At 42.2% G+C, this 27,577-nt stretch overlaps 2 protein-coding genes across 2 annotated transcripts; one reads left to right on the top strand and one right to left on the bottom strand.

Annotated features, from left to right (window-relative positions):
- Nucleotides 1-1,347: 1,347 nt before the first annotated feature.
- On the bottom strand, nt 1,348-27,306 carry tfb1m (transcription factor B1, mitochondrial). Its single transcript, XM_042388074.1, has 8 exons — nt 27,203-27,306; nt 26,024-26,181; nt 25,326-25,477; nt 24,980-25,088; nt 24,729-24,880; nt 24,007-24,126; nt 3,255-3,382; nt 1,348-2,347 (listed from the first exon to the last, which is right to left on the bottom strand). The coding sequence occupies exons 2-8, from the start codon at nt 26,154-26,156 to the stop codon at nt 2,068-2,070; spliced, it is 1,074 nt and encodes a 357-aa protein (XP_042244008.1). The 5' UTR covers nt 26,157-26,181; nt 27,203-27,306; the 3' UTR covers nt 1,348-2,067.
- LOC121880668 (claudin-20) lies at nt 10,264-13,105 on the top strand. The gene is made up of 2 exons (XM_042388075.1): nt 10,264-10,503; nt 11,148-13,105. Exon 2 carries the CDS (start codon nt 11,332-11,334, stop codon nt 12,055-12,057), a length of 726 nt encoding a protein of 241 aa, XP_042244009.1. The 5' UTR covers nt 10,264-10,503; nt 11,148-11,331; the 3' UTR covers nt 12,058-13,105.
- Nucleotides 27,307-27,577: the final 271 nt, after the last annotated feature.

Below are 27,577 nucleotides of genomic sequence, written 5' to 3'. Positions count from 1 at the left end.
TGATAATGCAAAATTAAATATGTAATATAAATAATATAATATAAATATAATAAAACAGCAATGTGCATAATTAGTTATTTTACTTACTGATACATTTTGTTGAATAAACTTAACATTTCATAAAATTTTGAATGCGGGACTTAATAGTTTTTTAACATGGTGCTATTGAAAATATATAAGCTTAAATGCAGAAATCACATGTTGAGATATTTTAAGAATGATTCAGTTATAGTTTATTGTCAAAATTCTTTAACTTGACAGTTTTAGACCAAAAGCATGAATACTACAGGATTTTTCTCTCCACTAGAATTATTGTGGTAGCTTCAAAGCAGCATTTAGATAATTGTAACATTTGCTTTAAACAGTTAAATAAGTATAGAATATGAGGAAAAGAAAATGTATAGACTCACATACCTGTGTTTCAGTAACTGGTACATTTCAGGTATAAATGGTGTATTAATGGAAAGACAAATTTAGAAGAAGGTTTAACTTGGAGAAAAATGTTTTTACAATTTAAAAAACTCAATTGTTGGCTTGTGGGCAGCTCAGAGTGAAATACCACATGTCTACATGCCTATTTGATGTGAGTATGTAAAGTTTTGACTCACCAGTGGCTGTGGGCTGGACTCGATGTCACACACACCTGGGTTGGCAGCAACAGTAGTGGTTAGGCCTCTTCTGTCTTGGGGTCAGCCAACTCTTTTCTTGATGTTGGCAGTTCACTTCTTAGGGATAAAATGAATAAAACAGTGCAAACAAACTAGGTGGGCCAAACTCAACATCTCTACAGCATTTCTTCACTGAAACCTTGCAGGTGTTTTGATTCAGTGGCTAATTACCTCCCTTCCTATATGTGACATCAGTTCAGACCCACCAATCTCTACATATCTACAACACAATCTACCAAAAATAAAAGCTTATGTGTTATACAAAACCACACCATGTTTCTTTGGCATGACTGACTTGTCTTTATAACACACCACCTCGGCTGCCAAAGAAGCAGTCCTGCTCACCTATCTGTAGATGTGGTTGGAGATTAACAGCCACCAATCATCAAAACTGAGTGAATTCTCTCTCTGGCAAGCCAACCCTAGCATACCATCTGTCACACTGGCAAGAAACAGCCCTGCAATGTTCTGTTGGTGATAATATGTTCTAGTATTGACAGATGAATTTTTAAAAACTTGTACACTTTTATCGATATAAAACCTTAAATGCTACAATCAGGATCAAATTTACTTAACATACATGCCGTATATATCATATTCTGTCCAAGAAATGTAGTGAATATGGATAATGACATACCTGAATTGATATTTCTTATTTAAATAGAACAAAAACAACACATGAGATTTGAATATTTTTCTTCATTTGCCAGTTGAACAGTGTTTAGATGAATATGTACAGTGGTAGCAAAAACAAAGATTACAACATCTCACGATCAAAACATGATAATAGAAACATTCAACAGTGCACTCCTTCCTCTTTAATATATCTTTCTTGAACTGAAAAATTCCCACCACTTTCCTCCTCCCTTTAAGCTCTGTCTCCCAAGTGACTATGTGATACACAGTGGAAGGGAAAAGTGGCTTGGATTTGGTGCTGCCATGTTGTTCCCATTCTCTAAATCACACTGAAAACACTGACGTGTCTCAGGTCCCACAGGACGAGGTGCGAGTTGGATCTGAAGTAAGAATTGGGACATAAAGAGAGGACTCAGCCAAGCATTATGCAGCAATACTCTTAAAGAGCTATCGTGGGTTACTAACATGCTTTTGTCATTCCTCCAAAAACACATGATTATACTCTGAGCTGTCTATCCTGGAACAAAGTCTTGGAGCTGATCCAACTCATCCAGGACCTTTATGTCCTCTGTGGTTCTTGTTTTTGTCCCAAGATTTCATGTATACCAAGTTACCTTACTGTATTGCCCCTGCGTGCAGGGAAAAACGTTTTAAAAATGCATGCTTATGCCAGGTGGAAATGTCAAGGCTAAGAGCAGTCTGTTGTCTCTCTTTGCTAGCAGAGGCTATTAGTGGGCTTCTCTTGGTTTCTGTGCTTTTTGTTTCAGCAGGGTTGCTGGGGGCTTGGTGGTGTGCCGGTTGGCGTGTCCATAAAAGCGTCCATTGGCATGTTTCTTTGCCTAGCCAGGTGCTTCAGTCGGAGCTCCTCTCTGAACTCATAGTTGAGGAAACTGGGTTCATGGTTGCACACATGAGCGTAAGCATCCACTAATGCCCTTATTTCGGGTATAGTGAGTTCTGTAGGGCGTCGAGTGGGGTCCACATCTGCCTTCTGCATCATCTCCTGTGTCAGCTCAACACGGCACGCCTCAGGGAACAACTTTCTGGGGGGGAATAAAAAAAGAGAAAAAGTGAAGAAATGATAGTACAGATTCCTACACTCAGGTCGCTTTGATATCTTAATGATCATGCATGTTTAATGGCATTATAAAGTTCAAACAGAAAGAAATTATCCCTCAGCAATTATTTCAAATCTGTGAAGTTAATTGAAATCACACAAAGGGCTAGAACTGCTCATGAATTGTTAATTTGTTCAACTGCCATGCTACACAGTGAAGGGGTGTTAGATACTGACACAAGAAGAAATACTCAGGCACACAGCTGTAATTTAAATTTCCAATTTTCATTTAGTTTTTCTTGCTTTCACCCTGAGCAGATCCCCAGAATATCCAACGCAGAGAGGTAGCCCTTTCCTTTAAAAAGCCTTTTCCCCAGTCTAAGGTGTTCTTTCTGCATGTTAGTAAGTAATAGCCAATTCAACACACTCTGCAGTACAGATGCTTTTTAGGCGCTTCAGCGCTGGTGCCTCCTCTCCAGGTTGTTGTTGCTGCCGCCAACCCACTGCAGTTACATAAAATATGCTGCCTCGTCTTCCTATGCCACCTCAATGACTCATAATTGCTGCTCTCTTTCACACAGCCAGTGTTCTTTTGTTATCCGGGCCTACATACAGTTTTCTCTAACAGGCATGGGGGCGATGGGCAGCGTGCACATGCACGTGGGTGTGTGGGTTTGTTGCTAGTGGTTTTTAACAGAGCTCTGAGGATGTTCCAATGTTCAGACTCTGGTTAGAGAAGCCTTGAAAGTTGTGTCTTCGTTTGTCAGTGTGAGGGAAAGAAAAACAAATCAGAAACCATTGTAATTAATGATGAGATGAAGACGGTGCTGTCAGGCAAGAGAGAATGAAAAATGTAAAACATTCAACACATCAAGTTGTATAATAGTACTTACTCTATTCCTTTATGGCAGTGCTTCCTGCGGAACTGGAAAATGTTCCTGACAACTTTCTCTACCAGCTTGAAGGGCTGCTGAATCTGGGGCTGAACCAGAGGGGTGAAGTGAACTACTCCCACATCCACCTACACACACACACATACACACATACATACATACACACACACAGGCAGCATGAAGAAATCCAAACAGCAGGGGGTTAGCACAGACCTTAAAACTAAATTGCATAAAGTGTGCTCATGGGAATGACGGGCAAAAACTGGCGAGGAAGAGCAGGTAAGAGTGAAGAGAAAGCAGAATGCAAAGTGTGGAGAAAAAATGCTGAAGAGAAAGGTTGAGTGACAAATGGCAAGAGAGATACAACGATGGACAAAGAGAAAGAGGTAGAGGGATCAACACAGTGGGATAAAAGAAAAGAGGAAAGGCAGAAAAGAAGATGACGCAGCATGGCTGGCTGGCGAGCCGGTTCCAGTTGCCACAGTAACACCTGTGCGATGGACCATAGAAACTGAGCCTCTCTCTTTCTTTCCTGTCTCTCTTCCTGTCGCTGCATCACCACTGAGTTTCTTAATACCTATAAGCCTGACTAACTGTAGCATTCTTCTCTTCATCATGCTGTCTTTTGTCTATCCAGCTCTACGGTTTCCACTGAGGGTGAAACCAACGGAGCACAAACATACATAGATCCAGTGATGGGTGCGTTAGGCAGCCACAGAGCTCACATCCTGCTTTAAGGCAGACTCACCCAACATAGGTGCTACAGCTTATACCTGCTTTCAACTCCTTCAGTGGAAAAAAAATCATTAAAGAAAGTCATGGATAAACTTATTCACAGTATACCTTCACTTTGTAAAACTCAGCTCATTGAGTATGTTTTGAGATAGGAATTAATAAGGTGGACAGCTTGAAGGTCACCTTAGCAGAACTAGTCCTCATCTGGTAGAAACCATCACTGCCTGGTACGAAGTCACCTTTCAGCCTTTAGCACTTTGTTGATTGTTGCACTTCTTTCTTGTTGTTTCTCATGCACTTGTCTAAATCCAGTTATTTCTTACTTCAATAAAAAATAAACTTCTAGCGTTCTTTCTTCTTGCAGTTGTACCCTTGAAAATTTATACCATGACTTTTTACGTGAGTAACTGTCCTCTAACGCCTCGATTGTCGCTTTGGATAAAAGCGTCTGCCAAATGACAACAATGTAAATGTAAAAATGTAAATGTAGTATGAAGTGGAGGACTGGTGGTGCTGGTGTTAGTGAGAACCTTGGCTGTAGTACCACCTCAATAGCTGCTGCCTCCCGATCCTTCCTGTGTCAGCCCTAAGCTGACATGACACACTGGTGAAGTAATCGTGCCAGACTCAGCAGAGCCTTGCTCCCTCGCACATATACATGCACACACACTCTCTCCAATTACTTGTGCTCATGGAAAGGATAGTATACTCTATTTATCTTCTGAACACCACGTTGGGATCAAAAGAAACCAAACTACATTAAAAGACAATTTCAGAATTTCTGGATCGCTGCGTTTGCAGCAGAAAAAAGGCCATCAGCTGTTACAAGTGTTTGATAGTTTTAAGCTTGAATTTTATAGCTTAAGGGGCTACCACACAGTCAAGAGTACACTCTATTGTGTGTGGACCAATGGCACAGCCAGACAGTGGGCAGCAGAGCAGAGCAGTCACCTGTCTGTCTTTCCATAGTTGGTAGTAGCCTAGTGAGGAAGTACTGAGAAGGACTGTACTCTGACTGGCTGAGCAGACTGACAATGGTGGAAGAAACATCAGCTGTATTAGTTGTAATTATAATCCAAAAGACATACAAGCAAAAAAAACACTTAAGCACACCCGCAGACATGCTCTCCCTCTTAGTCATGCAAACACGTACATAGAAGTAAAATAACAGGACATCTAATTCAGCTCAACAGCCCTCCTGTTGAGACTACATGCCCTGCAGAGCTCCTCGTGCATCCTTGAAGCCTGTATTTCTGGATTGTGTGACTCACTCTCATTCACAGCTGCCTTTTGCCTTTCCTGGGCCGGGGGCTGGCGTCGATAATTAGGTGAGGAAAACTAAAGTGGTCCAAGGACTCGCAAAGGATTTCTAATGAGATGTTTAAGATTCCCTTTTTTCAGTGAACAAACTGTGGTAGAATTTGGCGGCACTTGTAAACCTCAGCTCTATCTCTAATCAGATCTATAGATCCCTGTGTAGTTCGGAGATGCCTGGCTGCCGCTGAGCTTCCTGCCGCAGTGGCGTTTAACAGAACAGCGGCGGTGGAGCCTGTTTGTCTCAACAGCCCTGTAAGCTACGTGCAGAGAAAGCTCCTGGGTGCAGCATTACATGGAGGAAGGAAGGATGTTATGAGTTCACGCCGTAAGTGCACGTACTGTACAGCTGTTAGGGTAAATCTAATGTTTAATTTTAATGGTGATTTTTGTCATGTTTGACACAATGTATTATGACTTCATAGTTTATAGGTAGAGGCAGTAATGGCCTTGGTTTCTTCTTGATAAGTCTATTATTAATACACTAACCCTTTTAGTTCAGATTATGCATTTTAAATACAAAGGCCTTGTGGCAGGTGGTGTCAAGGGCATTTGGAGCTTTGGCTACATCACTTGCTTTGGAACAGGTATTATGAGAATCAATTCCTCTAACCGTCACATCAGCAAGGAGGGATTCTGGTTGGGATGTTAAATCTGGAAAAAACAAAATGCATCTACCAATGCTTTGGTGATGCAAGATCAGACCACCATCTGTTGGGAAGGAGCAATAAAAAGGAACGTCTTTAATTTCACTCTCTGCTGGAATAATTAGGCCATTTATATTCTGCACTTCATGATTTAAGAGAGGAGCAACGGGAAAAGTCGATATTGGGACTATACAGGCAGCAGCATTTCAGCCATCAGCTTGTCCAAGTCACTTTGCTGCTATGATTTATGTATGGCCTTGCTACACGGTTTCACTAGGTAGCACCACTGTAATATATCCCGCTCCCTGCCATTAATCCTTCCCCTGATAACCTCAACATGCAAGGAAACTCCATCTTAAATCATGCACTGTCACCTGGGCCCTCCACTGAGATGCTATGAACATGCCTTTACCCACCAGCCCTCCCCCCAAACCCCGAAAATACTTTGCATATGCTGGGAGATCCTCAACTGGGGTTGCAGACTGACTTATATTGACCCTATCTGACAACCTTCATCTCTCCCTCATTGAGACTCCTATCCCTTACCCCCCCCCCCCCTTTTTTCTTTACAAGGGTGGAGGTGGGGATCATACATATGAGGCAGACAGAGTCTGGAGATGGTCTGAATGTAATCATTTCTTGTAGGCTTGTGCAAACCATCGCATAGAGCAGGAAAAATAAGTGAATCATTACCACTAATTTGGCCTCCAAATTAGATTGTTATGTAACGATCTATAGCTCATGGAAATTCCTCTAGCTCTGACTCTGAAATCCGCCTAATTTGATCAGAGGTTCTGAAAACAAAGACTTCAAACATTTACACAGACTTTGAACCTGGTTCTCACCCTTGCATATGGTATACTAAATAATCTGATAAACCAAATAAACCAACCCTGACACCTTGCATTTCCATATATTGCAAAAAGGCAGCCTTACACTGACAATTCCCCTGGTAGTGTTTGAAAAGGGCAAAATATAAAAGATCTCTATCTAAAAGTCACATGTCTGCTTTCGTCCGCAACTCGAGACCTTTTCTGACCCACTTGAACACAATAGTCACACATCCATATTAACACACTTATGCATTACGATATTTCATGTGTTTGACCTTCCCAAAGCTCAGTAGGGAACTCTATTACTCCAGCTTTGCCCTGTGGTTCTCCAGCTCCCCTTTCTCATTCCCTCCTCCAATGTCTCTTTCTTAGTGAGTTCTTGCCCAATGGCGTGTGAGCAGTAATTTGTCATGTCCCTCTAAGCGTAACCAAGATGAGATGGCAGGGGCCCTGGGGCACCAGCCACTGCGCTACCTGAACCACCAACACTTGTGCTTACATAATGGCAGGTTCTGAGAAAAAGCAGGGGGATGGATGAAAGCTATATACAGCTCGGGAAAACAAGAGAGAAAAGCTCGCAGAGATCCTGCAACCAAAGGGGAAGAACTGCATTAATCATGACAATACCTTGAGAAGACAACCTCCATTACATCAGTGGAGGGAGACAGCCTCTCAAGGAGGAGAAGGCAGCAGTCAATGCCGCTGAATATACTAAGCTGAAGTTGCTCGAGGGGTTTGGGAGGAAGGGCTTTGGCTTCCTGTGCAGGCAGCCCAGTGTACTTTCCATGGGATCGCCCAGGGCACAAACACAAGACAACCAAGACCGCTGCCCTATTCTTTGACAGGATCAGCTCCTTGGAGAGATGCTTTCGTCATAGAAAATCTCAAACTTTGCTCAGAAATGTGGAATTAAAACCAGCAGAACAGCAGATAAGGACAACATGGGAAAATAGTTTTGGTGAGATATTTAAAAACTCACTAAATGCCACTCCACATTGTGTACTTGGGAGTTCAGGCTTAACAAAGTTAACATAACAGACTCGTTATCCCAGGCAATGTCGATAAATTCACAACATGTCAAAAGTCTTTTGCCTTAGACAGATTTACACATATTATGTACGGTGAAACTGGACCCAGGCCCTGCGACACAACAAGATTGCATTGACAGCGACATCACAGCTATCACACTTGCATGTCTCCACTGTGAACAAACTGCCTTTGCAGGACGATGAGCACGAAAACCAATTACGCAAGAGAGGACATAAAAGAGGAAAATGCAAATTGAACGATAAAAGCCCATCATGTGGGCAAAAAGGAGCGTGGCTGGTCCGGCTGTGCCTCAGAGCTATGCTGCAGAAAGGCTAGAGAGCTCTGCTGTGAGGTGATAAAATAAAGGGGACCATGCTTATAATAGCCCGCAATATCTTCACACATCACAACGTCACACATCTGCACTCACCCGGTGTATGTTAACTACATTTTGCTCTTCTCTCCTTCCATCTTTTTCTCTCCTTTCATCCATCCCCCTCTATGATCTATTTATTTATTTATCTTTTTCCCCCCACAGAACAACACCAGCATCAGCACTTAGGGATCTCATCGGTTACGAGGAGACAGGTCACACACGCCATACTGTAGTGTGTCTGCAGAATAAAAAAAAATTCTCTTCCTGCTGCAGTGGTATCCCCACAAGGAGCCCGGAGAATGTAGCGTTGACGCTCGAAACCAACATCACACTGGAGGTAATATAGTGTGCACCGTCCCTGCATGCCGGCCAGATCTCATTCTAAGAAAGGGTCTCTTAGGGGTAGTTTATGGGAAAAACAATGGGGCTGGAGAGAACATTGGGCCATATTAAACAAACAGATCAATAGCTAAACAAATCAATTGCTACCAACCTTTCTACAAGTAATGGCTGCACATCACTGTGGTCAATGCCTGGTTGTTTTACTGTAGTTGGGGGGGATGGCAAAATAATTTCCCACAGCTGACTGTTTTTGCTGATTTGCCCATGCAGCAAAATAATAGCAACACACATCTGCGTTTCCAAGGGTATCAGGTCTATTAGTCCTGACTGATCCCCCCCCCCCCCCTTTCTCTCATTTTGTCCTCTTTGTCATTCATGAATCAAGGCCGTCCTAGCCACTCCCTCTCCTGTTGTATGTCCTCTACAGAAAGCAGAGGAAAGACAGGGTAGCAGCTGTGAGTTTTAGCCTCCTGCTGACTGACGCCTGATGAAGATGATGCCTAGGGGAGGGTCAGTTTTTGACATGGTGGGGTACACATGCTCCTCTGGCCTCCAGACCATAACATAACCAAACAAAGCTTCGTGAGACACAAGTCTGACCAGCTCATCTGGTCATAATGATAGCAGGTTTTTATTCTGTCTTAATTAGATTACAGCTCCCAGTTGTGTAGCGGGGCTATGTTTGGAAATCTTATCTAGATATTGCATCGTTGCAGTTTCTTATCTTTTAACAGCAGCGGTATTGCATTACGATTACAGAGCAGCTCAATGAAAAAAAATGGGATGGATTCAATTTCAATTTGTTAGTTCGTTTAAATTATACAGCAAGAAGAGTTTTCTCCATCCAGAATAAAGAGACAAACAGTATTTCTCTCAAGAGGCACCTTATCAGCTGAGCAGTAAATTCCTGCAGAACTTCATCATAAATATTCTTGTATTTCCATGTTGTTTTCTCAAAAGGCAAATTTTCCGGATAAATACAGATTATTCCCCTGAATAAAGTAACTGTTGAAGGGACTATTTCTTTGGTGGAAAGTAGTTCCAATAAAAACGGTTCACTGGTAAATCTCTGTGGATTATTTCGAGGAGCTCAGACGTTTTTGTTGGAAAGATAAGAGAAGTTTCTGCTGATTTTTTCCCCCACGTTATTTTTATTGCACTGAGTAGTTTATCATCTGAAATGACTCATGTCAAACGAAATTAGCTTCACCTTCATGGAAATATCAGAAAGCGTTTTTTAATTTGGATTTTATGGCCACAAAAGGACGAAATATATATTCAGATCATTCGCGGCGGAATAAAACGAATTTCATGAGGTAAATACCATTATACAGTAAACACTGATGAGGATGAGATAGCAGCAAGTAGCCTGATTAGCTCTAAAGTAAAATAGTTAAGTGTTTCTGAAACGCATATGAAGAAAAGAGTACTATCCGTTACTGTTAACGGTTAAAAAAACGTTGGTTGTGGACATGAAAGGAGCAGGTGACGGTAGTACAGTAGCAGTTGGGGAGCAGGAGAGTAAGGTTTAGCTGTTTTTGAAGTTGCGAGGCAGACACTGCTATTCTCTCCTCTCTCTCTCTCTCTCTCTCTCTCTCACACACACACACACACACACAAACACACACACACACACACACACACACACACACACACACACACACACACACACACACACACACACACACACACACACACCGGCGAGGAGAGAGAGAGAGAGAGAGAGAGAAGGAGAGAGAGAGAGAGAGAGAGAGAGAGAGAGAGCAGTACGGTTATTTCTCCCAGGCTCCGGTCGAGCCTGTGTGGTCTATAGAGCTGGGATGTCCTCACTCATACACTGTTGCTAAGGAAATGGATGACTTGAATGGATCCGTGGTCCGGGCTGAATTTCCCTTTCAGTGTGTGACTGTGTGTGTTTACAGGAATCACTGCGAACAACGTGACGCGTCACCGACAGCTCTGCACCAGCCGGGGTAAGGGATTATTTTAACATCGCTTTTTGGTTCTTCTTTTAACATAGAACAACAATAAACAATTAGCTTGAGCCTCTATATTATTTATCTAAAGCGAGAACGACCGATTTATTTAGATTAAAATGTCACGATGCGCCGGCTTAGAAGTCCGACATAATGATAATAAAAGAACTGTACATTAAGAAAGTTACATATTAGTGACTGACTAGATTATAACTGGTATTCTAGCTGAGTATAACGTTGTATAAATGTTAAAAAGAAGGGCTCAGATTATTAGGTAAACAGCAGTGAAACCAAAGTGATAGAAAATACAGTATATGAGTGGGGTGAGGGCACTGCAGCTTTAAGTCCACATAGCTATTGAGTATTGCAAATACCACAAACTCATTTCTCCCTCTCCAATAACAGCTCTATGGGGCTCCGCTAAGGCAAAGGAGAAGGCAGCACACATGCACAACAACTCCCTGTGTTTTGCTTACCTATAGTCAGCCAGAGCCAGCCCCCCCTTTATTCGTCTCATGCTGTCCTTTGTTTCCAGCCAGAAAAGTCTGTGCTTGTGTGTGAGGTGAATGAGGGGAGAAAGAAGGAGGGAGTGCTAGGGGACCCACTCAATTCAATTTCTCATTTTCATCTCTCTCCTCCAGTCCGGTGGAGCCGCAGCTGAAGAGCTGAGGAACTGAGGATTTGACTGACAGCTGGTAAACTACCAAGGGAGGGGAGAGAGGCGGCTGGGCAGTGGGGTCGACGAGCCTGGCTGGTGCTGGGTGAATGCTGCCTGGCGAGGACAAGGGCTGAGGCGGCAGCGGCAGCATCATCTTGTAAAGGAGCATGGCATCCACGGGCATGCAGATATTTGGATTTGTCCTGGCACTGTTGGGCATCATGGGTGCCATGGTGGCCACTCTGCTGCCCAACTGGAAGGTCAGCGCAGATGTGGGCTCCAACATCATCACAGCGATCTCCCAGATGCAGGGACTGTGGATGGACTGCACATGGTACAGTACAGGGATGTTCAGTTGCACACTTAAATATTCTGTGCTTTCACTACCTGCGTATTTGCAGACTGCCCGCACCACCATGGTGCTGTGCTGCGTACTGGCTGCCATGGGCCTCTGCCTTGCATCCCTGGGACTCAAATGCACACGTTGGGGAGGTGGACGGCGCTCCAAACGGCATGCTGCAATTGCCAGTGGTGGCTGCTTTGTCGCTGCAGGCTTTCTGTGTCTGGTGCCTGCTTCCTGGTTTACCAACGAGGTCATCACCAACTTCCTGGACTCCAGTGTGCCAGAGAGCAATAAGTTTGAGCCTGGGGGTGCTGTGTACGTGGCCTTTGTTTCGGCAGGATTCCTCTTAATGGGGGGGTCCATCTTCTGCATGTCCTGCTCGGGGAAGAGGCATGGCCCCCAGGACCTGGTCCTGCTCCCTCCTCCCGACAAATTGCTGCTACAGCAGCAGCAGCAACAGCTGCTCCAGCAGCAGGAGCTCCAGCACCAGTACTGCTCTCTCTCCCCATTAGACAATAAGACTGGCTACAGCCTGCAGGACTATGTGTAATAAAGCAGCGCTGTGTACGCTTCAGCTTAAGGGAGAGGAGCCTGGGGGGAAACCATCACGGCTTATGCTAGACACAAGGCTCTACTCCAGATGGAGGTGGAGAAAAAATGAGAGAGGAGGGCAACAACTTTGAATTCATTTTTTTTCCCTTCTCTTGTATCTTTGCTCCTCTCTCTTTTTTTTCTTTTCTGCAAGCACAAGCAGTGGAGGTATTCCCGAAGCAGCGCCTTGGAACAAACAGTGTGAATGTGTAAGGAGCCAGGATAAGGTGCTGCAGAATCGAAGGAAGCCGCTAACCAAATGCAGACATCCTTCATCAGTAAATCAGAGAAAGAGTTCCCTGGGGAATGGATTAAGCAAATAAGGAAGCCTTCCGTGTAGATTTTTTTCCTCGCCAAAGGTTTGAATTAAAAGAAAAAAGCAATCATTTAGCTGCTATTTACAATCGTTTGGAACCCTCCCATTTGACAAAATAGGCAATATAATGCCTGAAAGCAGTAGGTGGAAACCCTACCCCCCCCATAGCAAGCCATTGTAGTTTTTCGTATACTTATCCACTAGAATGCTATGTGGAACTGATTGAGATAAATGGTCATATTTTTGTTAGCTACTAGAATGACGTTGATATTTTGCCTCTAAAGCATGCTGTGTGGAGCCTGTCTGTGTATTAATACAGCGGAATGCCTGGTAGAAGACTGAGACATAGCCACACAATATGCCTGTGCCTGAAAAGCTGTAGAAACATTACCCTGCTGTAACTGTTCAAAGAGGACTGTCAGGAGGAGTAGACGTGGGCTGCTGGGCTGGATGTGAGACAGAAAATGCAGACAAACAGATGCCTGCTTCTCTCTCTGCGGGGTGGAAATATGAGAGAGATGGAGAGAAACTGATAGAAGGAGACTCAATCCTTCAGCAGAGTGGACTCTCTGATATGCTGTTTTCATATTCTCATCCAAACCAAAAAAAAAAACAACAAAAAAACAACCTGTCTGTAAGTAGCAGCTAACCCATCCCAATCCATCTACCCATTCCTGGCACAAAAACACCAGCACGCCCTCAAACATGCACACCCCCACACACACACTTACACATGCTCATGTGTGTCTTTATGTACACAGTAAACATTCAGACACGCCGGCTTTTTTTTTTTTTGCATGTGCTTTTCACTCCTGCCACCCTCCTCCGCACTGCCATGGAAACAGAATTCAGCATTCAAGTATCTTTATTGTCTGGGGATTGGTGCATGTCAGTCAGTGATTTGAAGTTGTTTAGGGGGGCATCTTTTTGTCTTGCTGATGTTCCAGAAGCTTTAATCACAGCCTCTGCTCACACTACTCTGACTAATCCCCTTTATTAGCTAGTGACAGGCAGCAGCATCCGTGTTATGTGGTCAGAGGTTTTTTTGTTTTTTTTTTAGAAAATGTTCTTTTTTTACCGTCAGCTGCTATGGTGTCTTAACCGTGCAACTACTTTCACGGGCATGAAGAGATGTTTAATGGTGCAGTGGCAAGAGAAGCAAAACCGAAGCAGAGAGAGGGAGAAGCTTCTTGAGTCATGGTTGACTGGGTAGCTTTGTGGCAGGCAGCTAAAAAAGGTTTGAGTCATTCTCCATATGTGACTTGTTTTCCAAGTGCATCAGCAGTGCGCATATGCTACCAGTCTGCACCTGCGGAAGGTCTCGGTGTCTTAAATAGAAGCCACTTGACTACGCCACCGTTCCTCTCTTTCCTACCTGTCAGTCTCTTCTCATTTTACCCACCTCCCTCTGTCCTGCTTGTGTCACATGTCACATGGATGTGATCGCTGACAAGAGAATGCTGATGCATGTTGAAAGCATGGCCGCCCCAACACACACACGCACGCACGCACACATGCGCACGGCAGCGGGCGCACATAAACAGAACTCCCACCTACTCATATGTCAGTAGCGCTGTTACGCTTTCACACAGTCATGTTCCAGTGTGTCTACTCTTTTCTGAGGGAAGAGGATTGGAGGAATATTGTTTTCCTGCTTGAGACAGGCCTTTGGTAGTGATGTGTAGAACTGCACATTTTTCTCCTTCTCTCTCATAAACAGCTTCCTGGGGGAGAGCAGATGGCTAAGCCCAGCTCGCCACCTGCAGGCTGCTACCGGGACGCCACGGGCATCTCTGTGGGCACCACTTCCGGCCCTGGCAGCCCTCTAGGCCCAGGTTTCTAGCCCCACCCACTAGCCATCTTGCCCAGCACAGACTATAGCCAACAGAGCTGGCCTCCTGACAATAACTCACTGCCCAGGCACCATAACCAATGCAATAAACAGAGTAAAGAATGTGCCATGTCATCAACTAATACTGACACGTTATGTGTTTCGAGAATGTGCCAAAATCGTCTCATGATGACACGTTTTAATACTATCTGGAGTTCTTTCTGTTTATTTTTTTATTGCGTTGTTTGTACATGAATTATACATTAGCAAATGTTTTATGGATTTGTGATTTGTTCTGCCAGACTAAGTCTCAAGTCAACTAGATGCTTGTGTACAGTCCAGTGCAGCTTTCAAGGGTTATTTTAAATCCTCTTTATTCCTCATTTCCCACAGCACAGCAAGACTTCACTAGGCATGAGTGTTTCATTGGGAATACTGGAGTGTATTTTCTAAATAAAAAAAATATTTGTTTCAGGAACTCCGGTTCACTGTTAGTCTGTGAGAACTGTACACAAGTATCTAGACTTTTAAGGTGTTTGTTTGTACTGAGGGATCAGGATTCCCTTGGATTGTTTCAATATAAGATACAATACCATGTTCATACCATATCTTCTTTATAAGAAGACTACGCAAATGCACCTTTGCTTGTGTTACTTTATTTGACAGCAGTTTGTTTCAAATGGCTGAGCATTTCAAGCTCCCTTGGACCAGTACAAATACAAAACACAACTGGCACTCTGGAAAAAAAAAAAAAAAAGGGAATGGTCGATAGAATTCAGCAGGGAAATAGAAGCTAGAGATTTCTCTTTTTTGTGGCTGTGCAGCTTGATCATCAGCACGCAATTCATAAGCTTATAAATGGCCAGAGTGCAAAGTGACTAGGTCCTAAAAGTCTAAAGAGTTACAACTCTCCTGCATATACTGTACCAAGATGTTGACTTATCATTTTGATAACTGCAGCTTATTTTTGTGGATGCTTTAGCACTTCTTACTTTGCCAGAGCATATTTGTGATGATGAACAGTTCACAAGTTCTGATACAGTTGTCTCAATGTGCTTGTGCAAGTAGTTCTATTTTTTACCAATAAAACTATTTTGTGAAAGCAACATGCTTACCGTTTGTAGTCTGTTGAGTGCTTGTATGTGTGTGGCCCATAACTATGAAGACAGCATTCATATTCCTGCCAAATGTACAGATTGTTGGATAGTACAGGCTGTGCTGAGTGTAGGCAGGCAGGCTGCTCATACGCAGCGCCCAGGAATACAGCAGTATCAGTCCAACTAAAATACACATCTATAAAACATTACCTTGCGCAAATGGGTTTTGAAAAAGGAATTCTTCCTTTAAATACCACACCCGAGCCCTTCCAGTTATTCCTTATTGAGATGATAGTATAAGCTAATACATGAGTGAAACAGCATCCCTGGGAGTTTCAGGGAATGAGAGTTATCTCAGTTTTCCGCTTCATCTGACGCAAAGTCATGAATTTAATGATAACATGAAGACTAGCTGCTGACATTATGCAATTATATGGGAGGAGAAAAGTACAGCTGGTGGATTCCATTTGTCTTGTTTTGTTTAACCATTTAAAAATAATGAATGATGGAGCACCTCGGTAGCCGAATGGTTACTGCGCATGCCACATAACTGCAACATCCCTGCTTTGAATCCAGCCAGGGACCTTTGTTGCATGTCATACACATCTCTCATTCCCCTTTGTTTCCTGTCTGCCTTAAATAAATAAATAAATAAAAAATAATGAACGATGACGACAAAAGAAAGGTAACACATACAGTCACTGCTTTTGATTTTGTTCCTTTTATGAAAAAAAGTCTTGTTGTCTTTTTGTTTTTTGTTCAACGCCTGAGTAATTTCCTTCTCATCTCAAACCACTGAATTTCCTTCTTTGTATAATAAAGTTCAAATTTGATTTGATTCGGGTGTGTGTGACAGACATTCACCTAAGGGCGAAACAGATGACATCTGCATTTTATCACTAACATGAATCACTAAACCTGAGAAACCGGACACATGCAAACGCATAGAACAGCAAAAATGATAAAGGAAGGCGAGAGTACATTTTGAAATGCAAATGTGTTTCATCAAATTGGCTTCACGAACAAATAAAATCTCTAAATAAAACTGCAAAGAAGGCTATTATAAAAAGAGAAATGCCAAGATGTAGAAAACTACAAAAACTTCTACTCTGCATTATCAACCTTTGCACGACTTTCTACATGAAGATATCATTTGCCTTAAGCAGAGCCTGTTTCATATAAGAATACTGCACAGCGTGTTCTTCAGCTTTAATATCTGTGTCCCATAGCCCACAGTATACACTTCAGACGCAATGCTTATTAAATAGTTACTTTCCAAGAGAATCTGGCCTCTCATTACAGCTGATTGGAGCCTAGTCGCAAACTGAGTGAGAATATGCTTTCCTGAAACAAACATGGATTATTCAAGGCTCTCTCTCATTCTCCCACTCCTCTTGGTTATGCAACAAGAGTTCAGATCAAATAACTACTCCTCTCGTGGGGAAACGCTAATAAGATCTGCTCCTCTGTGTATTTAACCTACATTTTCCATCAAAGGCTTTCACCCTGTATTGCCGCTATGACAGATCTGGAATATGAGCTTAGATGAGGGGAGGTGAGCACTTGTCAATTCCAGGCAGGGGTTAATCATGCGTCAGGCTTTTCTTTGAACTTCTCCACCACGTCCAATTCAGTGATTATTTTATTGACCTTCATGACCAGCAAATAACCTTTTCCAAAGATCAACCGCAAAAAAAAGAAAACGGGAAATGTGGAAGACAATGAGGCGATGACTTCACACAAAGAGCGTTACCACACTCCACCAGTCAGGCTGGCAGATAGAAAAGAGCGAGACAGATATCAGACCGTGTTAAGGAGCTGTAATGCCATCAGTCACCAAAACTCCATTAACGTTCACTACATTGCTCAAAACACAGTGGGCGCTCAAATTGCTCTAGTATGTCACCATATTTAATGCACGGCTCGTTGTTTTGGACAGCCGTTATGCTCATGAAGGTTCATACTGGAGATATAATGCGGTCATCAACACTGAGAAAGAATGACCTTCCTTTGTTGGAGCTGCTCTCCTCTGGTCCCAGTGCTCATATGAGGCTGGGGAATAACAGCAACGACCTTGGCTTGCGCAGTAAACTGCTGAGAAAGGCAGTAAAAGCTACGGAGATGACAAAAGGAGCGTTTGTAGGAAAACAATACACTCTGACAGTTCAAAGGAGGCCCTTTAATATTTCAGATTTGAGCACGGGTATGGAGTATTCGGTGAGCTGAAGGTGAGGGAGGCTAATGGTTGAAGAGTGTGTTTTTTTCAGTCTTGATGGAAATGATTATGGTAGAGAATATTCTATTGCATAACAGAGAAGCACAAGCTAAAATATAGATGTCAATGTTCCTACCAATATCAAGGTGTTGCTGGATTGTCCCTACCGATATTTTTACAGATCTCGTATATTATATAGGTTTGTGTGTTTTCTGCGTGAGTGAAAGAGTGAAAGAATAGGATATGGGGGTTGCTCAACCTGATGATCTGGCAACCCCTCAGCTTCAAGCTATACGCATTGTTGACTAGCAGCACCCCGAAAGCAGCAGCAGTAGTGAAGCGGTTAGTGTTTATAGTTTAAAAGCTCCAAATGTCACAGAATTGAAAACGACTTCACTGGACAAAACTAAGATCATCTGATATTAAATTTAATTTCAGACGTTAAGTGTTGTTAGCTAATTTGTGACCGTTGCTCAGACATGTTGTTTAAATAAATTACTTCATTACTGTTGGTGAAAATTCTTCCCAAAAGCAAATTAAGACATCTGGTCTTAATTTGCAAAAAAGAATCAAAGTGTCAAACAGTTGAGCTTAATTAATAAGAATATTCTGTAATCAATCCAAACATTAATCTCTGAAATTAGTAAGAGAAATATTTACTATTTAATGCCATCTCTTCCTTTTCCATGAGAGGAGAGCAGAGTTACTATTGCATATGTATCATGAAGACATGAACATTATTTATAAGCTAAATTAGCCACAGCTTGTCCAACTGATCTGTTTGTGAATGTGTGGCATCATTTTATTACGGAAGCAGCAGCAAATAGAAGTCTCTGAGATGATTTAAAGATAAGTTTGAGCATCAGTTTCAATGTGAGTCTGTCATGAAACTCTTGAGTTGTTTTGCCCAAATAAACAAACTGAAAGCAGGACAGAATCTCAAGTGAGGTTTGAAAACCTTATAGCAGCGAGTTACAGAGCAGCATATTACCTACAGCTTTCTAAACATTGATTTTCTTGCAATACTCATATGTTCTTTTTACATATTAATTTTGGGCTCAGATTTATAGTTTAGTAGACTATCAATAAAATAAAATGCAAATGAATATCCAGTACAGTAAACAGCAGTCAGGCTCCTTGTGTGTGTATGTGTGCAAACTGAATGTGCCTATGAAAGAGAAAAGAGTGATAAAGAGCAAGTACACATACACAAATGTTTTGGCCATCCGACAAAAAATGTCCCTATCAAAGTTCAAACCAAACCTACGCCACTGTTCAACAGTACTTTTACTTTCACGTATGCAAAGAATTATTTTAATATTTAGCTGAAACAAAATTATTAGCTTTGAATTTTTTTTCAGCTTGGACCTGTACAAAACCTAATGAACACAAAATCCAACCTACAACTTCAGTTGCTCTGAAAAGCCTGAAGTGAAGTCATGAAATCACAGTGCATGAAGTTTAAACTGAAGCGTTCAAACAACCTTTTACGTTAACAGCTTATAGAATGATGCCTCCCATTGTAGTCTAGTGATATACTTATTGGAAGCTGACCTTCTTTCCTTGGTGTGTAGCCAGAGTTTCAGCATTATTCTTTAAAACATCTGCATATACTCTTGGTGTGCTCACTAAACAAACAGAGCTGAATTTGCTAAACTCTGAACGCTGACTCTGAGCGAGCCTCGGCACGGTTTCTTGTTAGGAGGAGCCGTAGATCTCTGGAGATGTTCACAAGCCAACTCTGCCAACCTCTGCATTTTGTTTAAGGAGGAAGAGGGAGGAGAGTATTTTTAGCTTTCTTTACCTTGGGTCTGTGATGTATTGAGACCAAGCCCTTAGGCGTTTACCGTGCTCGCACGAGTCATTGAAATAACTTTCCCCGATACTCTTGATGCCGTGTTTGACCCCGTTTACGAGATAGGAATAGGCCTGGATGAATTGTGTGCCTGTAGAGTGTGTGACGGGAGGTGGAAAAGCAGTGCAGTCCCTCTGAGTAGATTCTAACTCTTAGTTTTGAGGCGAGAGCTGGGCCACTTCGGGTCACAGCCTAGACATCCATCACTGTGGCTGCCACTGCATTACACTGGACTGAGGTGGGTCACTTTCAACACTAAAAACACCCCTTTGAATTCAAAGGACATCATTATTTTGATACTTGACACGCCAGCTGACAGCTTAGCATGAGAGAAAACCAAAAAGACATTTTAAAAATATCATATAGGTGAATGTGTCTGCTGAATTTATACTGCCTGAGTCCAAACTCTCCCTGATAACAGCCAGCCATAATGGATGTTCAATGCAGCATTAACAAATTTAATTTAGGCTCTGCTCATCTGGCCTGTGGTCTTGGTAGACGATTGTGTACAAGGCGAACATCTGTAGGGCTTTCCTCTTGTGAGGCTCAGTTAGTTGGTGGGTGATGGCTGATGCATCCATTACTCAGAGCGGGCTGACAATGGGCCCAGACAACCATCTGCTGGAGGTACGCCTCACTCTACTTCCAGATCGATCTCTGTCATGAATCTGTCTTGTGGCACTCTCTGCTCGTGTACAGGAGGGCTTTGCAGCGTTTACATCCTTTTCACAGTGTTTGTTTCGTTCTCTATATCAGATCCAGCCTATATACATCTCTCCATTCACTTCCACTCAATAATTGTCTTTTCTTTTTCCACAAACAACTGCTTCTATTCTTTTATATAACTGGGGTTTCAGTCCAGTTTCGATGTTTTCTCTCTGTGTCACCTCAACACAGTTATCGATCCATTTTTCTGAATTTCATATCTTCCCTACTACTTGCCAGCAATCATTACTCCATCTCCCACTTTGCCTTCCTCCCCTTTTCTGAGTAAGGCAGTTGTTAGCAAAATGTGGAACCCTATAGGAGCTCTCCAGAGGATGACAGCAGGTTGCTCGTGATGTAGCATCCACTGCGTGACTTAATGTATGGGCCTGCCTGTGACGGACAGAAGTTGATTTTAATTACATTCTACCAGGAAGCAGAGAGGCAGGGGAAGAGAGATGAGCAAGTCAACACACGCTCTTTACTCTTTGCAAATCAGCTATTTTCTATGTCGAGAGGCAGTGAAGATGACTGGATCTCCGTGTTGAAGACACAGATGCCTTGATGGTCCTCCTTGACCCCTGACCAGAATATAAATTAGAAATGCATATGATTACTAAAGCAACAACAGAAAAGCTGTCTATAATCTCAAATGACTACTTAAAAACAAGATCTTTCAGATTTATTTCTTGCTGTGAATGACAGAAGCAATTTAAAGATCACTCAATCTGTCTGTCTATGTGAGAATGAACAGGAGGAGTGTGACTAATAAGGCTAGGGAGGCAGGTGTGATCTGTGGCAGGACAGACGTAGGGCGCACTGAGCCTGGGGGGGAACACCATCAAAGCAGCCAATTGCTGCTCTCAGAAACCTTCAAGGACAATCTCAGTCACTCAATGTGACACAAGAGAGGTGCAGTCCGGGGGCGAGAAGAACAAGACAGGCAGATTAAACAGCAAGGATAAGAGCCTATCTGCCCACCCCACGTCAATAACAGCCCCAGCAGCTGCTAATGCAAAATGGATCCAATATTTCCTTTAGCATTATCCCATTAGCCTACATTGGTTAGCTCCTATAGGTTCAAATCATCGCTTCACTTCCCCTTTCCCCTGCCTTTATTTGATGCTATTTTCTCATCATGGTTATTTGGAAAGGTTCAGTAATTTCATTGCTTTTTCTGTGGCTCGTTGTTTGTTTGATTACACAATATCAAGCCACTTCAGACGGTTTTTAACACTTCAGTAATTGCCATATGTGTAGTATAGCACCTGCTGCTGCATATTTTGTGGTTGTATGAGAATTGCCATTGGCGGTGAGTTTGTGTGTGTGTGTGTGTGTGTGGTCTATCGTAGGCTACTTTTGGGGACAAATTTCAGACCTAGGACCAGTTAATTGGGGACGACTTGTCCAATTGGGGACAAAAGCCGTGTCCCCAAAAGGCCAGTGGTTAAGGTTAGGGTTAGGCAAGCAGTGGTTATGGGTAAGGATAAGTCTCTAGGAAATGAATGTAAGTCTATGTAATGTCCCCACAAGTGACCGTGATCTGATATATATATGTGTGTGTGTGTGTGTGTGTGTGTGCGTGCGCAAGTGGAAAGGGTTCCTAAAAGCGGCTGACCAACTAGTACCATTTTTTCCACATAAAATATTCATAATTACAGAAATATCTTATCAATATATGATTGAGCTGAGGTCTTCCAGGATAGACACGTCTCAGTCACTCACAGCAAAACAAAGAGCCTCAGGTTCAGACATGACAAAGACATGCCAGGAGCAGACAATGAGAAATCCCGGTTGTGCTTCATTTTAAACAATCCCTTTTCATTAACACAATCAGTGATCCCAAAGCTTCAGAGGGAACAGGATAATACCAACAATTAGACCACTGAGCTGATTTATTGGCTATAGTTATGGCACAGTCACACACACCTGCTGAAAAAGCGCGTACACACACACACACAAACACAGTTACTCATTTTGCCTCTCTCACCGATATATAGGTCAAGTTTACAGACAAACGATTGCTTTTAGCCAGAAGTCTATATTCCTGTATGTCACAACCTCAATACTCTGCTCCTGCCATCTTTGTTGTTGTCCTGTAAATCAGACAGGACATTTTTATTGTTCATGCAATTCTGCGTAATTACCCTTGCATGCAGCAGTAAACAATTCAGAGCCATAGAGCTTTTTATGAATTATACTACATGACATACTGGTAAAAAGCGGGCATGCACAATGCAGAGAGTATGATGGCATTAATATAGTGTCTGTGCTCTCTGATCTTTTATAGGACACCAGCAGCAAGAAGCCTGCTCATCAAACAGCCATCATCTCTCTTAATGATATCAATTCAACCAAGTGCCCATTAAAACATTTAGTGGGGATAGATGGCCTTTGTGGGCATGTGGGAGGTGCTGATTCATCTGCAGTGCATGTATGTGCATGCATTGTGAAGTCCTCTCTGTTCACATTTATACATACCACATTCATGATAACACACTCGCATGCACACATCTGTGCATATTTACAGCAGGGCAAGCACGCCGAAATCCATTAAGCTACGGTTTGACATACACACAAAAATAAGACACTCAAGGGAGGAAAAAAAAATGCACAGAAAGACAGCTGAGTGTGATGAAATAATCATTGGGAACCATCTCTTCTAAGAGAATGAACAATCAGCACTGGTCCCATTCACTCTGCTGCATTTTTCTCCTCATAGGAGATTAAATATTTACCTATAGTGGGTCTCCTAAAGAGCCACGACATCTTCAAGGGACCAACAGTCCATCTCCGACATCAACCTAACACCTATCCTTTAATTCAGGAAAAGAAAAACATGGTTTCATTTGTACAGGGATGTAAGGGAGCTCCTGAGTCTTTCAAAAGACTTGTGTTACCGTAATCTCAAAATATATCTCAGTGGAGCGGTCTACGAACCAGCGCTGACATTTCAAATTTTGCAGCAGTACTTTTATTTTTTAATGCGCCCCCTAGTCCTACTATAAATCCTCACCCTGAAAATAAAAAAAACCCCTTGCATTCTCATGTTATGTAAGAGTGAACGTTTTTCTTTCGCCACTGATACACGCACACGGGCTGAAAGACACGGGGAGAGAAATTGGGCCTAAAAAAGAACTAGGCCCTCATTACAAGGCGCAGTGTGATGGTGCTACATCTCAAATACCCACCAGGCATCATTACAACCTAGAAAGGGTCCAAAGACAGAACAGAGACAACACTGATTCAACACAGCCTTAATGAAGCCTTGAAGCAAAGACAGTGAGGGAGGGATGAGTGATGGTGACATGATGAGGGACTGTGAGGGGAACATGGGACCAGATGAGGAGCAGAGATTAGGAGATGTGAGGAGGTCGAGGTACTGCTGCTGTCCTATGGTAAAAACTTTGAAATAGTAATGTGTCCATCTGCCAGTGGTGTCCTGACTGCCCACACTGGTATTAAAGATTGAAATCAACATGAAACTTTCTTAACATTTCATGATTTCACTAAATGTGTTCTGAAAGTTGAAATCCTATTTCAACAAACTCCCAGGGGGTGCAGGAGTGTGTATTTTTATGTGTAGGTAAACAAGAGGAAAAGGAAGAGGAAGATGATTTGGAATAGACCATAATAATATAGTTCTTGCCAGTGCACTCCAAAAGCCAGCAGAAAATTCAATTCGAGCAGTCCAGCACATGCTGAACTGAACCCCAGATTATCTGGTTAATTAAACTGTCACAGGAACAAAATATGAAACTATCCTTTGCTAACACAAACAAAAACATCAAAATCCCTGTGCCAACATTGCTTTATTAAGCTTTAACACACTGACTAATTGCTTTTTATTATTTCCATGATGATGGAAATGATCAAAGTTAACTCTTACCTCTGGTTTGGGGACAAAGGCCCGTCCAGGGATGGTGAAACAGTTGCGGACTGTGCAGAGATACTGAGCCATGATGGACAGGCGACTCCTCTGTTTGCTCCCTGTGCTGGCCGTCAACCTCTGGATGGAGAGCACAACTACCACAAATTAGTACTCACTAATACATATTCAGAAAGACAAGGTAACTTGTTGAGGTCATATAATGTTGCTTTTGGTATTATCCAAACATGTCTAGTAAAGTAAATGTATTAGATAAGGCACCAAACTGAAACAAAATGAGTATTTAGATGTATTCTAATATGAATATATCCTCATTAAAAAATGTTAATAATAAAGCAACCATCATTAGATCCTGCTCTGAATGAACTGCCTGGGCTATATGTAAAAAATATTCCAGTTTTATTTATTTTAGTTTCATGTTGTCATTAATAATGGATCAAGAAATCAATATTTAATCTTAACAAAATTAGTCATTCATTACACAATATTTTCATACATTTGTGACTGCATTGAACAAGAGCAATGTGAAACCATGAGTAGACTTCATGCTTAAAATACAAAAGGGTATTTAAGATTTGTTCAACTTTCACAGTTATTTTAACTCAACTGAAACTTAATTCAGGCAGGTTTTCCTGCTTGTATTCTTGGTTCCTGGTTGAGAGTGCTGCATCCTGACAGATACACATCCTGAAGACTAACACCATGTAACAGTGTTTACATACCTCTGCAACCTCTTTCTGAAAAGTGAGCGTGAGTCGGGTGCGTCCGTAGAGGAAGGGTCCTGTTCTGTTGGCCATGTTCTCCAGCCACTTGATGATGAGGGGGGTTGAGACGCTGAATGGTAGGTTCCCTATGATGTGAAGGTTTGGTGGATCTGTAAAAACACATATTTATACACAATACACACAATTTAGTTCCATGGATTTACTACACTCTAACCATCGTGACAGCTTGTATAATTACATCTTCTCACCTTCCCCCCATGGCTTAGAGATATTTACTGGGAATCCTCTGTCCATTCTGTAAGTAAGTATGTCACCATGGACAATCCTCAACCTGCCTGGTGCTGCCTCAGACAAAAGCTGTAGAAAAAGAGGTGATACAACATTAAATTAGAAAAATGAACGAGCATTCAGAAAAACTACGTAGTCATCAGTCACTCTCCAGGTAGCTAATGATACTGCAGTTAAAAATAGATGAACTGGTCTCATTCAACTGACAGGTGGAGGTGTTTTATCTTTTTCTCCTGAATGGCCCAATGACCTTGAGAACCTTGTACATTGTTATTTAGCCAACCTCAATGTGGCTGCTCAGTTTACCTTTAGCCCAGGAATGAAGCGTGTATCCTTCTCCACCACAATCACGTCTGTCGCACCGCCGTTCAGGATGGAGCGGGTCAAGCCCCCTGGCCCAGGACCCACCTCACACACATGGGCATCCCTCAAACTGCCCGCCTGACGCACTATTTTGTCTGCAAAGATGGGGATGTTTTTCACTGATATTTTTATACAACAAAAGTATACAATCAGTGAATTATATACTAACTTAGTTGAACTCATGCATCATATTACACCATACTCTTCATCAGAGTCTTGGGTTTCTAAATTGAGATTAATAGTGTGTGATGTAGCACTACCTGTCTGCCTCTGTGTGATAAAGATGAGATGCATTAATCTAACAGTCACCTTGTCCAAGGACAAGAGAGCACATCAGACCTGCACTGCATCACTGATAATTATATTAAGGCAGGAGCACCGCAAGGGCTGCAAACAATTGACTCGGTCCATTCACATTAGCAGGAGATCTACCCAACCTTACCCATACAGAGAAGCCTGTCGGTTTCAATGCCTAGAAACAAGGCTATGTGGAGCTGTGCAATCAAGTGAACTGGAAAAACACACTATGGTGTCCTCAGTCAGTGTAGACACAGTAACAAAGAATAGGAGGTAGCAGGTATTGGTGCAATGCAGATAGAGCAGGAGGAAGAGAAAGAAAAGAGTTGAGCCGTAAAACTGACCTGTGAGCTTCATGTCCAACAAAAAGTTCTGGGACAGCTGTTTCTCAGCTCGCAGGTTGTACAGCTTTATCAGCTCACCTACAGTAGGCATGGGAGGCAGGCGGAAGGACGCCAGTTTCCTTGAGGCAGTCATGGTTCAAACTGTGAAACTCACACACCTACACACACACACACACACACACACACACAAGGTAAGAGAAACTATGATTGATCAGTTTCCTCAGTAGCACAGTGATTCAGAGGCTGGGAGGCATAAATGTCTAAAAATACTGAAAAGGGCAACACATGGTAATGTACTGAGGTCACACGGGTCATAATAACCTCCCAGTAATAGTATTCCAAAGTTGATATGAAGTTAAGTCAGGGGTGACCTTTTGAATTGAAGTGAATGGCTATGTGTTCAAGGTATTTTGTTATTTTGGCTTGTGCTTTTACAATTGTGATTGAGTGGGATTTATTTTAACTGGCAAATTCAACAATATTATTGTTTGTGGAACAGCACAGTCTTGATCTATGGATTTTTGTCTATTATGGCAAACTGTTATCGATTCCAATTACTTCTTTATCAGCTCTTGGGATCGATTTTCAATGTCCATCCTGAAAGCTGAGCCGTTAGTGCTGAAAAGCTGACTGTATCAATGTTATGGTCTCATAAAGGGATCTCTTGGACCACCTAGTGGTCATATAACAGAAAACTACTTGACAAACATAACTAGATAAAATATACAATAACTATTCTTTCACCTCACAATATGAAAACACGTCCATGTTAAAGATGTTTTATGTTTTAAGTGTTTGAACCAGTCAATCTACTTTAGAGTAAAGAACATTATATCCTCATTTAATCACTGCTGCACATAAGTAACATTGGCTGGATAATACAGTGAGGTTAATGAACCAGTCAGGAAGCAGTCAAGCACGCTCAGTCTGGAATAAATACGTTAAACTCATATTTAAGTCATTTAACTGAGCTGTGACACTGTCAACAGGCACAGTCGTTAGCATTTGCAGCGAGCGTTAGCTTGTAGTCATAATGTCTTTAGCATTAGCGGGAAAAGGACTGTGAATTTAGACAGAACATTTCAACATTGTTTCTGAAAACCGAGAAAAGACTGAAAACAAACCGCATACAGAATACAATGAGGACACAAAGTAGAAAATATACAAGAGTAAACCCACGTTTCTCACCAGTACCGTTTTCCTCCCTTACATTTCCCTATTCGTCATTTAATTGATGTCCGCGTATCCAATGAGCTTGCGAGAATTGTGACCTAAACCAATCAAGTGGCAGTAGGCGGATCTTTGCGTTGCCCTTGAAGAGACGTTTATTGTTGATGTAATCATGCTTTACAGCCAGGAGAGGGCGACATTTATTTACTGTGAAACTACAAAAATCACTCTTGGTAGATGTAGTCCTCCAGGGAAAAAATCTAAGTATCGTTGCATACAATCCATGATATTACTTCCTTTAATTGAACCTTATTGTATTATTGTGAAAAACACTGGATATTAAGCAACATAGCTTGAAGACACCTACTACTGACAGAAGAGCTA

This window comes from Thunnus maccoyii, chromosome 16 (assembly GCF_910596095.1).
Source record: "Thunnus maccoyii chromosome 16, fThuMac1.1, whole genome shotgun sequence".
NCBI classification, from domain to species: Eukaryota; Metazoa; Chordata; class Actinopteri; order Scombriformes; family Scombridae; genus Thunnus; species Thunnus maccoyii.
The sequence above is the reverse complement of the archived record's forward strand: the minus strand, read 5'-3'. Positions and strand labels throughout refer to the sequence as shown.

What these genes read in the sequence shown, in the direction of transcription:
- LOC121880668 (XM_042388075.1), top strand. Translation starts at nt 11,332, where the DNA reads ATGGCATCCACGGGCATGCAGATATTTGGATTTGTCCTGGCACTGTTG.
- tfb1m (XM_042388074.1), bottom strand. Translation starts at nt 26,156, where the DNA reads ATGACTGCCTCAAGGAAACTGGCGTCCTTCCGCCTGCCTCCCATGCCT. An exon ending in GCTTCATTCCTGGGCTAAAG is followed by an intron (nt 25,089 to 25,325) that starts GTAAACTGAGCA and finishes CTTTTTCTACAG; the next exon opens with CTTTTGTCTGAGGCAGCACC. An exon ending in CTCTAAGCCATGGGGGGAAG is followed by an intron (nt 24,881 to 24,979) that starts GTGAGAAGATGT and finishes GTGTTTTTACAG; the next exon opens with ATCCACCAAACCTTCACATC.